At 38.4% G+C, this 14438-nt stretch overlaps 1 protein-coding gene and 1 long non-coding RNA gene across 3 annotated transcripts in view; both read right to left on the bottom strand.

Annotated features, from left to right (window-relative positions):
- Window positions 1–1849: 1849 nt before the first annotated feature.
- The window catches only part of TRAPPC10 (trafficking protein particle complex subunit 10), a 92030-nt gene continuing 79441 nt past the window's right edge, over window positions 1850–14438 (bottom strand). For both annotated transcript variants that reach the window (XM_065578336.1, XM_008176459.4), the window contains 3 exons: window positions 13303–13480; window positions 9952–10146; window positions 1850–5235 (listed from right to left, as the gene is read on the bottom strand). In XM_065578336.1, the coding sequence (XP_065434408.1) occupies window positions 4997–5235; window positions 9952–10146; window positions 13303–13480 (612 nt within the window). In that variant the 3' untranslated portion in view covers window positions 1850–4996. The remainder of the gene's footprint in view (window positions 5236–9951; window positions 10147–13302; window positions 13481–14438) is intronic.
- LOC135977427 (uncharacterized) lies at window positions 10619–12511 on the bottom strand. The gene is made up of 2 exons (XR_010594913.1): window positions 12001–12511; window positions 10619–11069 (listed from the first exon to the last, which is right to left on the bottom strand). It is a non-coding gene; the product is annotated as an uncharacterized LOC135977427 (long non-coding RNA).

Here is a 14438-nt window from a genome sequence, read left to right as displayed (position 1 = left end):
TCGGGCGTGCGCGCAGGGGGGGGCTGGTTTCTGCTCGTTTTAGGGACTGGAAGGCGCCTGCGCGTTTCTTGTTAAGGCGCTGGCAAGGGGGCCGTAGCACTTGCGCGTGCATGGGGGTTGCTCTGTAGGGACCAGGCGCTACTATGCACCCCGCGTTGGGGAGGGGGGGAGGGGTGAGAATAGAGGGAGGGAAGAGACAGACAAAACAGGTTAAAGAAGACTAAGTTAAGTTAAACATAGGCAAGGCAGCAGGGCACGAGGAAATGCATGCTAGGAAAGAGCTGAAGCAATCTCAGACCCCTTAGCAATTATTTTAGAGAACTCATGGGAGGAGAGGGAGGTCTCAGGGTTGGAGAAGGGCATAGTACTTAATTTAAAAAAGGAAAAAAGAGGATCTGGGCAATTAATAGACTAGCCAACTTAACTCTGATAGCTGGAAAAATACTGCAACATATCAGTTTAACACAAAGGTTAACAGGGCTATAAGTAGCCAGCTCTGACAGATCAGGAACATTTTAAATCATACCAACACATCCTAATTTCTTTTAACATGGTCACTGGGCTAGAAGATTTGTATGTGCAGTTATGCTCCATCAGTGGCACAGATCAGTCTACGGTGGGGGACACGTCAATCCCACTCTCTGTTCCATGAGAGGGGTTTGCTCAGCATGCCACAAGGCCATATCTATACTAGGAAAATAAGTCAACTTTAAAAGTATGTTAACACATTGATCATATCTAGACTAGGAAATGTCTTAAAAGACAAAACTAAGGCAGTGCTACCACCTGAGAGTTCAAATTATGCAACAGAAAAGACAATAGACATCAAAGCACCAAGGAAAAGAGTAAGATACTTTCCCTGACAATCTACTCACTATGTTCATGGTAAGGAAACCCAGTGTGGGGATTATCCCTTGACATGAATGACCTTGGCATGGAGATCTTGTTCTCCAAAGCCCATCTGCCCAAATCCATGACAGAACACCAGCACCTTAGTGGAAATGAAGTCACCTCAGCCAACACACTGGCTCTCAGTACTCTTGCATCCCACTTGTGGCACTAATGGCAAGAGACTGCATTCTCCTCCCCCACCCCCCGGGTTTAAAGTGATTTGAAGTAAAAAGTTAACATGTTCAAAATTATGGTAGAGACCTTCACCATACCAAAGGTGAGATCCCTTTCTGTTGACTGACCATGGTACCTCCAGGCAAAACAGAGATGGCCCTATCTCACCATATGAAAAAACTGCTGGCTCAGGAGATCTACCAGTATTCCTAACACAGGATTAAAGCAATATGGAGATTGCCTGATCCCTCCTACATCACTGTGCTCTCTCCTCCGAGTCTGTACCTTATCCACCCCTCCCACAGAGGACAGGTTACCAGGCCACTGGGCAGTTGGGAGAGAGGCTGCATCTTTTAGTCTTCTCCCTTTCCTTAGATGATGGTGAAGTCCCATGGAGCAGATGGCATCAGGCCTGTTCTGCAGTGACTACACACTGCAGTAAAAGGGGCTCTAACGGAGCTACTAGCAGTTGAGTTACCTGAAATAGTGAGGAGCAGCAGCCCAGATTCCAGACTTGGGTTGCCTCCTTGCAAAAGCAATTACTGATTGGAGTCCAATCATGTATGGAGAAGCCTATTCTCCAGTGCTTTGTTTCTGTAACAGTTATGCTTCAAATACCTCCCATTTAAATTTAACTAAGACCTCCTTAAGGGGAAAATATTCATCTATTTTAGCCCAGAGGAAGGAAAGTATACATTTTGAATAGAAATAGTAGTAAATGGATTTATAATTACTTTGCTATTTAAAGTGCAAAAGTGTGAGAAATCACAACAGAGAATCTGGATTTCTTTTTAAAACATGTATATTTTTAGAATTATAATGCTTACATTTTCATTAAACAATCTTAATACAATTTGTGTTTAGTCTAACAATATATATATTACAGAACAATGTGAAAAATGATTTTTAATAGTAAACCAAGAAAATGGAATTAATCATAATACCCGCAGTGTCAAAGTCACTAACTTGTCACCTTTTCCAGTCAAAGAATCCCAGCAGCCATCCATACTAAATGATGCTTTGGGTTTTATCTGGATTAAAATCGTCTAAGTATAAATTCCACAAAGAAAGGGCATTCCTTCACAGAAAGAAGATGGAATAAAGATAAGGGCTTTGTACTAGCACATCTAATTATATTTTAGCAATCTTGGTCTAAGTAAAATATTAGATTAATACAAGATGTTTACTCATTCTCCATTTCTTTTCCATTCCCTTCCAAAGAGGATGGTTTTATTTCTTTACTTACTTTCACATAACCTGAGTTTAAAAACAAAAGAAAAAATGAGGAAGAGTTTATCAGGAGATCCTATCCTCATAATTTCTCTTTTATATGTTTATTTTTATTGACAAATATTTAGTATGGGATATTTTCCTGTGTACAGTGCCTTGACAATGGGACTTTATACAACTGCAGGTAGAAAGTCACAATCTCACGTTAAGTGCAACAATTTCCATATTAACAGGAGAAAACAACAAGGAGAGTTATAATCTTTCCAGTCACACACAAAACTGTGACATTCACAAAAATTATACCTCTTTTTTTTTACGTTTGATAGTATTTACAACGTTTGACAGATAAAGAATTTAGCTATATATACTTATCTTCAGTTACACACACTTTAACTTTGCTTCACAATTATTCTACATCTGCAAATTTTCCTAAATAGAAAACCAACCTACTTCATCCATCCTATATGCAGAAGTCTTGCCTCTAAGTAGTAATAATTAGACTAAGCCTTTGTGGTAGTTTTTGTGATGAAAGTGATTGTTTAGATGTCACATTTATACTGAAACATTTTCCTGTTTTAAAACCAGGGCAGAGAAAATACAAACCACTTAAATGCAAATAAAGTTTTTGTTTTAATCTGGGAACTCAATTAGAAACCAAGTAGTTTACATTATCTGAATGCATTTTTGAACTCCAACAGTCACTCTTGCTTCAGTAGAGGTCAGTGCAGGATGGCAACTCACAACTTAGGTGATTTTGTAGTGTAGGGGAGATTCCAGTGTATACAGATTGTATAACCTATTTTCCCTCAGTGTGAAGCAAAAATTAGCACAGCTGACTGTTCTCGGGTTGTTTTCATTGGTCCCTCCTCTTCCATGTGTTTTTGATTCTTAAATATGCAATAGACTGTAGCTACTCAGAAAACTACAAACGAAGTTCATGATGCTAAAGAAAGGAAAAATCAGCAGAGCAACTACCACTTTAAGGTTGTAGTTCAGGTAGCAAACTGAATGAGTTTATTAATTTAAATTCAGTACATTGTAGATCAAATATTTTTGGAAGATTTATGGAAAACCTTTAAGTTACTTACCTTTTCCTAGCTAAAAAACAAAAAATAATAAACTGATGATTGCATCATTCAAGTCTGAGTGAATTTCAAAGCATAAGAAAAGGAGTCATGAACAAGTAAAAAAACCCTGAACACTGCAAGATAAAAAAAATCAGACTGAAGATAGTTTACCTATTTGGATTTTTCTTTGTTCCATGTTCCTCTATACTTAGAAATATTAAGAACCTACGGAAACAACTGCAGAGGCTTCCTTTAAGATTCGCATTGTACAGGTTTTTCACTAAGAGGCCACGTATCTGCTGGAATCATGTATCAGTTCACACTGATTTTTTTTCCTCCCAAAGACTTTACCAGTGAATTTCGGTGAAATACATATATACAAAAATACAGAGCTTTTGAGAACTGGAAAAGGTTTAAAACACTACACTTATTTACAAGCTGTGACTTTCACACCAATAAAAACACACATTTATTTTCTCCTTGATTTTTGGTGCAACTTATACACAGACATATCAGTTAGTTTGGACTTTTTTTTTTAAATAATCAACCATATATACAATAAAATTTACAACTGAAAAATAATCAGTTGGTATGGTATGACTGCAGTTTGCTGGACCAGAAGAGGTTCAATTCTAGGACCTTAATTCTTCCCCTTAATGAGAATGGAAAGAATAAAGTAATCTTTAAGTGACATTTACTTTTGGAAAACTAGGATTAAGGTGCAAAAATATATATAGCTCCAGAGTCCATAACAGTAAACACTAATTAGGGCCACGGAGTCAGAAGGAACAGACTTTGGTTTTTAAAAAATGAGCTAGTATTTAATAAAAAGTTACCTATCTGATCTGATGCTACTTGCTTCTCATTAATTAAATCTCTCTGGGGGAAAATGATGATCCCATGAACATTTATTCCTAACTTAACCACTTACATGCCATGCTATTGTTCAGATCAAGGGCCATGCCTTTTAAAAGGTCTGACTTAAATGAATGTCTTGGTATGATTCAAAAGGGCTTATATGGGTAAATAATTCATATGTCCCAAGGCACAGAAGAGGTTAAGCAAGTCTTCAGGAAAAAATATATATATAATTTTTAAACCCTTCTAGATGCTGTGGGATTCAGAATCACTCACCCTATTCTTTAGGCATCTGGAAAGCTACCCTGGTCCAGGAAACCAGACAGTCGTGTGACTAGAAAGGCACACATTTGAGTCATTAACAGCCACATTGAAAGGCTTACTGTATGTCAACCTGAAACATTTGTGTGAACAGAAATCTGACTACTTTAAAAGAAAACAGCAGATCTGGAGGGTGCTCCAGTAACACAAACAACAGACCAACTGCAGCAAGCATCTTGACTTTACCAGCAGGATGTGACTGAAGGGAAAAACAGAAAATCATTTTACACAAAACATACTAAAGTAGCAATATAAACTAGTTGACACAACCTCCACTGTACATTTAAATTGATAAAATTGTCTGATGCTTCCATGGCCAGTCAGCGTTGAGTTGCCATAGGTCTGGTTTAAATCAGAATGTTACAATGGAGAATAATCAGGTTATGATCTATTAAAGTGCATTCATATCAAGTCTCTAATGGTTTTTGTTTTCCTTGTTTATTTATATTTAGTTATCATGTGATATTGACTTCCAGAACATGGTCATCCTTGCTGGGAATGACAAGGATTTGCATGCTCGTGCTGGAGTTGAAGACCTGACCAGGTGAAAAGGATTGTAGACGGGGCATTGGCAGACCTTTATGTTCCCCGCTGGCTGCTGAATGTAAACTGCCTCTACTCTTTATGCTACTGTTGTCAGCCTGATCATCCATATTCTTGTCCACAGATAGGTTATCATTTTCAATCCAACTGTCTGTTAAAAAAAAAAAAACACAATCATTCTATGAAATGAATTAATAAAATAGCTTTAAATTAAAACATTGTAGTTTGACTGCACTGCAGCACTGGAGTTACTACTCATTGGTGAGGACAAAACAAAGACTTCACCATCCTAGCAACAATCATGACCATTTGCCACCCTCTCTGGCCATATAGGCTATATACATTTTATTTTAAGTTTTCCACTATTGCCATCACAGGTGCAGATTCACTATTGTGAAAAAAAATGGTGGAAGTGCTAGATTACAGAAGGCCCTGGTGTTTTAACTAGAAAGTTCTACACCTGCTCAGAGCTCGTCTATATGCCAGGGACCACCAGTAACTTGTCTACTCTAATACTTTGCCCACTGGGAGAATTTTTGGAAAAAGGCTAATTCAGATAAGAGAGTGAATGTAAGTAAGTGTTTTCCATGTGCCTGTAGTCTGCTTGCAAGCCAACATCCTAGGATTTCAACATTCAAGTACTATTATAGAATCATAGGACTGGAAGGGACCTCGATAAGTCATCTAGTCCAGTCCCCTGCACTTATGGCAGGATTAAGTATTATCTAGACAAATAATACTCTGACAGGTGTTCATCTAACCTGCTCTTAAAAATCTCCAATGATTGAGATCCAACAACCTCACTAGGCAATTTATTCCAGTGCACTCTGACAGTTACGAAGTTTTCCCTAATGTCCAACCTAAACCGCCCTTGCTGCAATTTAAGGCCATTGCTTCTTGTCATATCCTCAGAGGTTAAGGAGAACAATTTTTCTCCCTCCTCCTTGTAACAACCTTTTATGCACTTGAAAACTTATGTCCTCTCTCAGTCTTCTCTTCTCCAGACTAAAGAAACCTAATTTTCTCCATCTTCCCTCATATGTCATGTTTTCTAGACCTTTAATCGTTTTTGTTGCTCTCCTCTGGACTTTCTTCAATTTATCCACATTTTTCCTGAAATGTGGCGCCCAGAACTGGATACAATACTCCTTTTGAGACCTAATCAGCATGGGTAGAGCGGAAGAATTACTTCTCATGTCTTGCTTACAACACTCCTGCTAATATATCCCAGAATGATATTTGCTTGTTTTGCAATAGTGTTGCACTGTTGACTCATATTTAGCTTGTGATCCACTATGACCCATAGATACCTTTCTGCAGTACTACATCCTAGGGAGTCATTTACCATTTTGTATGTGTGCAACTGATTGTTCCTTCCTAGAGTGGAGTACTTTGCATTTATCCTTATTGAATTTCATCCTATTTACTTCAGACTAGGGCTGTCGATTATTCAGTTAACTTATGCAATTAACTAAAAAAAATGAATCGTGATTTAAAAAATTAATCACAGTTTTAATCACAGTGTTAAACAATAGAATACCAATTGAAATGTATTAAATATTTTGGATGTTTTTCTACATTATCGATTATATTGATTTCAATTACAACACAGAATACAAAGTGTACAGTGCTCACTTTTTTTACAGTGCAAATATTTGTAATAAAAATAAGAAATAATATTTTTCAGTTCACCTCATACAAATACGGAAGTGCAACCTCTTTGTTGTGAAAGTGTAATTTACAAAAGTAGATTTTTTTTGTTACATAACTGCACTCAAAAACAAAACAGTGTAAAGCTTTAAAGCCTATAATAACTTTTGAGACTACAAGTCCACTCAGTCCTACTTCTTGTTCAGCCAATCACTTATTTACAATATCAACTGAAAGTGAACACAGGTATTTGCATGGCACTTTTGTAGCTGGCACTGCAAGATATTTACATGCCAGATATGCTAAACATTCATATGCCCCTTCGGCCACCATTTCAGAGGACATGCATCCCTGCTAACGACGCTCGTTACAAAAAAAAAAAAAAAGCGTTAATTAAATTTGTGACAACTCCTTGGGGGAGAATTGTATGTCTCCTGCTCTGTGATTTTACCCACATTTTGCCATATATTTCATGTTATAGCAGTGTCGGACAATGACCCAGCACATGTTGTTCATTTTAATAACACTTTCACTGAAGATGTGACAAAATGCAAAGAAGGTACCAATGTGAGATTTCTAAAGATAGCTACAGCACTCGACCCAAGGTTTAAGAATCTGAAATGCCTTCCAAAATCTGAGAGGGATAAGGTGTGGAGCATGCTTTCAGAAGTCTTAAAAGAGCAACACTCCGATGCGGAAACTACAGAACCCAAACCACCAAAAAATAAAATCAACCTTCTGCTGGTGGCATCTGACTCGGCTGATGAAAATGAACATGCGTTGGTCCGCACTGCTTTGGATTGTTATCAAGCAGAACTTATCATGGACGCACATCCTCTGGAATGGTGGTTGAAGTATGAAGGGACATATGAATCGTTAGCGCATCTGGAATGTAAATATCTTCTGACACCGGCTAGAACAGTGCCATGACATAAACAAGAAGTGGGCAGCATTATCTCTGGTAAATGTAAACAAACTTGTTTGTCTGAGTGATTGGCTGAACAAGAAGTAGGACTGAGTGGACTTGTAGGCTCTAAAATTTTATATTGTTTTATTTTTGAATGCAGGGTTTTTTTTACATAATTCTATATTTGATAGTTCAACTTTCATGATAAAGAGAAAGTACTTGTATTAGGTGAACTGAAAAAATACCATTTCGTTTTTTACAGTGCAAATACTTGTAATAAAAAATATAAAGTGAGCACTGTACACTTTGTATTCTGTGTTGTAATCTAAATCCTATTTGAAAAATCAAAAAACATCCAAAAATCTTTAAATAAATGGTATTCTATTATTGTTTAACAGCAGGATTAATTGTGATTATTTTCTTTTAATAGCTTGACAGCCCAACTTCTGGACAAACTGGAGAAATGGTCTGATCATTTTGAATTTAATCCTATCCTTCAAAGCACTTGTAACCCCTCCTAGCTTGGTATTGTCCACAAATTTTATAAGCGTACTCTCTATTCCATTATCTAAATCTTTGATGAAGATATTGAACAGAACCGGACCCAGAACTGATCCCTCCAGGCCCAACTCGACATGCCCTTCCAACTTGACTGTCAACCACTGATAACTACTTTCTGGGAACGGTTTTCCAACTAGTTATGCATCCACCTTATAGTAGCTCCATATAGGTTGTATTTCCCTCATTTCTTTATGAGAAGGTCATGTGAGACAGTATCAAAAGCCTTATTAAAGTCAAGATATACCATGTCTACTGCTTCCCCCCCTTTCCACAAGGCTTGTTACCCTGTCAAAAAAAGCTATTAGGTTGGTTTGACACACTTTGTTCTTAACAAATCCATGCTGACTGTTACTTATCACCTTATCTTCTAGGTGTTTGCAAATTGATTGCTTAAAGTTATTTGCTCCATTATTTTCCTGGGGATTGAAGTTACACTGACTGGTCTGTAATTCCCGGGTTGTCCTTATTTCCCCCTTTTATAGATGGGCACTATATTTGTCCTTTTCCAGTCCTCTGGAATCTCTCCTGTCTCATGATTTTTCAAAGATGATTGCTAATGGCTCAGATATCTCCTCAGTCAGCTCCTTGAGTATTCTATGATGCATTTCATCAGGTCCTGGTGACCTGAAGACATCTAACTTATCTAAGTAATTCTTAACTTATTCTTTCCCTATTTTAGGCTCTGATCATTTCACTGGCATTCACTATGTTAGACATAAGAACGGCCATACTGGGTCAGACCAAAGGTCCATTTAGCCCAATACCCTGTCTTCCGAAAGTGGCCAATGTCAGGTGCTTCAGAGGGAATGAACAGGTAATCATCAAGTGATCCATCCCCATTGCCCATTCCCAGCTTCTGGGAAACAGAGACTAGGGACGTCCAATCACTATTAACCTTTTTGGTGAAAACCGAAACAAAAAAGTCATTTAGCACTTCTGCCATTTCCACACGTTCTGTTATTCCCCCACCCTGCATTGAGTAACAGGCCTAGCCTGTCTTTGGTCTTCCTCTTGCTTCTAATGTTTTTGTAGAATTTTTTCTTGTTACCCTTTAGGTCTCTAGCTGGTTTAATCTCATTTTGTGCGTTGGCCTGTCTAATTTTGTCCCTACATACTTGTGTTACTTGTTTATATTCATCCTTTGAAATTTGACCTAGTTTCCACTTTTTGTGGGACTTTCTTTTGAATTTCAGATCATTAAAGATCTCCTGGTTAAGCCAGTGGTTTCTTGCCATACTTCCTATCTTTCCTACGCAGTGGGATAGTTTGCTCTTGTGCCCTTAATAATGTGTCTCTGAAAAACTGCCAACTTTCTTGAGCTGTTTTTCTTCTTAGACTTGCTTCCCATGGGATTTTACCTACTAACTCAGAGTTTGCTAATTTGTAATGATGCATTTTAACTCCATGATTGTTCAATATTTTAGGCATTAACGATCTTAAAGGTTACATCAATTTTTTTTTTTAAAAAGTCTTTTCTGGTTAGTGTTCCTTGTTACAGACTAAAGCTAGACACAGAATTTCAAGTTTAAAATTGAGAGATTTCATTCTCATGAAAGCAGTGCCCTGTTTTGAAAATTACAAACAGCTGTCAATGAAAAGTAACAAAACCAATTAATCTGGAACAGAATTACACCAAGAATGGATTTCATTACTTTGAGCTTTGTTTTTCTTTAAAAACAGGAAAACCAAGAGAGTGCCATTTCTATAAACCAGATTTTCTATGTGGTCACATATTCAAGACAGCCTTACCAGCATCAAGTTGCATGGAGTGAGCAGAATGATGAGGGAGGTATTTAAATAGTTTGACATCAGGAAAGGGGAGGTATCCAGCAAAAAGTGGCATCACTTCCATGTGCACTTTGTGAGTTGCTTGAGCTGCTACAGGCATAGATATTACTCCTGAGCTTTTTCCACAGACTGCCCAGTTACTACTGTTGTCAACAACTGAAAGAGAGTAGAGAAAATGCGATGAAATGAAAAAATTTCTGAAAATAAAAAATAGCTATGCTTCTTCATACATTTAAAGTATTTTTTGTTTTGCAACAGTGCCAAGAGACCCCATGGCCCTATTGTGCCAATGACTATACTGAGTAAGATGGTCCTATCCCACACAGCTTGCAATTTAAATTTAGACCAGACAGACACAGGTAGAGGAAAGGGATCTCTTATAAAAGCAAAGTGATTATTCACCAGAGTCATATTAGTTCTATGATTTTTGCTTTTGTTTCAGGTTCTCTCCTGCCCCTCCCCCCCCCCCCCCCCGCCCCGTCCCTCCCTAAACAGGGTAGAGATTTTCCATGGTTTACTTTATTTTTATTTACATTAAACGTATTATAGATATGGATAAGATTTTGTCATGGTGAAATCAGGCACCATGAACAGTCATGGCAAAAACAAACAAAACTATGGTATGGTCATAACAAAAATGTGTAATATTTAATAATAAAGTATTACAGTGTAACATTTACATGAGAAGCAACATCGATGCAATAGTTTTCACTTGCTTGACAAAAACTCTTGAGATTATATATACATATTGTGAAATCATTTTTCGAAGAACGAAAAACTATAGAACAAAAATAACATTCTTTTTAAAGACCCTATTTCACACTGTTGCAATTTGAATATAAAAAAATAACCATCTGTCTATGTATAACTTGTTATGCAGCGTCTGTTGTCCCCAAGCACATTTTTATACGATGAGACGGCGTGTTGGGGGTCTATGCTGTTGCCCTGTGATGCTTAGCAGTACCAGTCAACTACTGACAGAGCTGGAAATCTGGCCATCGTGCTTCTCCTTAACTGGAAAACGTCCTCATTCCTCAATTCTTGAACTGCTCCACAGTAAGCCCAATATTCTCTCTGTGCTGGAATGTTGTCGTCAAACAATGGTATATTTTCAAATACTGTGGTCTCACAAATGTCAACATGTTGTGTTTGATTTGGCTCAGATATATGGCATATACTGAAGAAAATGGCAGCAGACTGTCAAAAGTTGGAGGTTGAGTCAGTGTCCAATTATGACCTTTTGAGATTTCCAAGAGTGCTGTTTTTTGCTGTTGGTTGTCAGCAAGTTTCAGAACAGCTCTCTGCCCACATCACAAGCTCACACGCGTCATTTGTGACTTGATGAGAATGAACTGTGGGCTCTTCATAGCTGTAAGCCTGTTCATGATTCAGGGTGCAAACTCTTTTACAGCCTGGAGTTCTTCAGTAACTGCTGTGGATAGGCAAAGATCCACAATCTCTTTAACACTTCAACGACTGCTACAACCATTCTCCTCAGTAAAAAATGAAACAATCCTCAGTGTGTTTCATGTGATAAACAGCTGCATTGAACCAGCTGTTCCATCTGTTTATTACCAAGGTTGGTGGGACGGAAGGACTTTTCCCTATTTCCATTAGGCATATATGGAACCAGGCTTTTCTGGCAGGGCAGGCAGTAAAAGCATATTTTATAGCCACAGCTAAATAATTTACTTTCAAAAGTATCTTCCTCCATAGATCACCCACAAGGTTAAGCAAACGTGCCATGCACATAAGGTGTATAGCATTTAAAAACAAAGGCTTCAAACCTTGATCCCAAGCTTCCCCAATTTATGTGGCATTATCTGTTACAAACACAGTGATGCGATCAAATGGTATTGCAAAATTTTCAGTTCCCCATATTGCATTGCTGATGGTTTTAGAATGGACTGCTTCCAAAACTTCAGACGCAGGATATATTTTTCTTAATGTGAAGTGCCTGCATTTTCACTGCTTGTTGGGATGGGGACAGCAAGAATGTTAAATACATACCTGTGTTCAGCATCAGTAGTTTTATCTGCTCAACGACAATTCCTTTACAGGTGTGCAACTTTTCCTTTAATTCTTCAATGTGACAGTCAAACACTTTGGGTAGGTAAAACTTTCTAAGTTGATCTGCACATGGTTTTTAGAGAGCAAAGTAGGTGTTATGCCATCAGTTTTTGATTGTCAAGAGCATGCAGGGGGATATTTGCAGCAGAGAAGTCTTCTGTTAATTTGAAATTTTCATTTCTCCCATAAAGCCACTTCTCATTCTTGGTATTAAAAAGTAGTGTAACAGTTTTCTGTTTTTTAAAAATGTCTGTCTTCATCCATTTTTAATGCCTCATTTGTGCTGACGAGTTGTACTTTCAAGATGCTTATCACAGTTACCGTCTCATAAAATCAACAGGTACACCGCATGATGTACAAAACATCTTTCCTCCATTTTCATGGAAGGTTTTAGGGTTCTGTTCTGCTCAGCACTTACTCTTAATTTTGCCACTTTGCTGCTGTTCTCTTACTTCAAATAAACAAAAAAAAAAAGAACAAAGTGCTGTAACCCCTTTCTTTAGGAGGTGTGTGACTTGTGTCAAATTCCATGTTACTCAGGGCCCTGGTTAGACTCCCTGGGCCAAGCAGAAACTAAGGAGTGGGCTTGCAGTGAAGGCAGATGTGGCAGAGCCATCGCTAGGCAGGAAGGCCTTGAGACTCATTGACCTACATGATGGATAGAGAGCTGCAGGCCCCCCTGTGCTGGCTGAGAGCTGTCCCCATGGCCCCCCCCACAGCAGCTGAGAGCTGCGGGCTCCACTCCCAGCAGTGCCTGAGAGCTGCGGGGGGGGGGGCCCCCATTACCCCAGGGCTGAAGCTGAAGAGAATAATGTCCCAGAGGTCTCTGAAAGTCACAGAATCTGTGATCTCAGTGACAAAAAACTTATCCTTAATTACAGGTCAGGGAAGGAAGGAAAGCAAAAGTGCATGGGGACAGATGGAGTGAGACTGAAGTGACGAGATTGCACTAGGAGAGCTTTAAATATCTATTCCCTGGGTTGTTGCCTACTGAAGGCTCAAGCAAATATCTACCCATACTGAAACAATTTTTGAAAAGTAAATTATGTTCTAACCTGTTTTTATGTTAGTCTTTATTTTAAGACAGACACAATTTTTTAATATCCAACCTTGTCTACAAGACTGCATTATGATCATTAGAAAGTTTGGCAGATATTAGTATCAAGACAGACACAAAACCAATAATGAAAATTGCATTAATTTCTCAAAAATTACAGGAGAAAAAATAGTCATTATCCCTACCTTCATACATAAGTTTCGTCGTGCAGTACCCATCTGATTCTGTTAATGCTTCATCTTTATCCACATCTAAGAGGTCAGAGAGTCGGGTGATTGACACCTCCAAAGAGCAGAGTGAGCCTGTTTTACAATACTCCGCCCCCAATGGTGGAAAAATCTGAGTTTTCACATTATACAATGTCTGGGAAGAGGAAAAAATAATGATCTGTAAGTACTGAATCAATTATACAATTTTTTTTTAATATAGAAATTCGAACTGACCACATGACACTATAGAAGTTACAAGCTCATACTTAACTTCCATGCCATACTACAACCCGTATTACGAGACTGAGGAGTTGTCTTCACATATAACCCTACAGCAGCCGCTGTAGCACTTTAATGAATACACTACTATGGCAACAGGAGACCTTCTGTTGTTGGTGTAGTTAATCCATCTCCTCGGGAGGCGGTAGTTATGTCTGTGGGAGAAGCTCTCCTGTCGACATAGCACTGTCTACACAGGGATGGAAGGGTCCGGGGGAAGGAGGGGGGAGTTTGATCGGTATAACTGTCGCTCGGGGGTGTTCGGCTTCAGGATTTTTCACACCCCTGAGCAACGTAGTTATACCGATATAGGCCCGTATTGTAAACCTGGCCTTAATTACAAGTAGTGTCATTTATTATGCTACTAATTTTAGACACAATCTATAAAGAAAAAAAGGAATTTCACCATTCTTGCTGTCAAGATCTTCTAATAGTCTAAATGTATTCAAAGAGGCAAGTATAAGTTAATTACTACAAAACTAATGGTGCCAAAAAGTTTAATGGAAATATACTGTTATGGTCATTACTAATTTTTAGGGAACAGAAAGTAACAGAGGAGGGTTGGGCTGATCCAAGAGACCAGTCAAGTATAGTTACATCTGAAAGTGAGTAGGCAACACACACTCCCCTAAAGTTTTGCTTAAAGCCAGTTTACAGAAGCAGGTAAAGATCTAATGTAACATTCAGCCAGAGTCAGAAATGCCTACTTCACTGGTTAAAACCCAAGAAAGGTTCAAATGGAGGACTGTGTGTCAGTTTTGCTCACTGGGCAAGGAGAGGCCAACACATGGACTGCTGCCAATACTATTTAATTTCGAGTTATATCCAGTCAA

This window comes from Chrysemys picta, chromosome 1 (genome assembly GCF_011386835.1).
Source record: "Chrysemys picta bellii isolate R12L10 chromosome 1, ASM1138683v2, whole genome shotgun sequence".
Classification (NCBI taxonomy): Eukaryota; Metazoa; Chordata; order Testudines; family Emydidae; genus Chrysemys; species Chrysemys picta.
The sequence above is the reverse complement of the archived record's forward strand: the minus strand, read 5'-3'. Positions and strand labels throughout refer to the sequence as shown.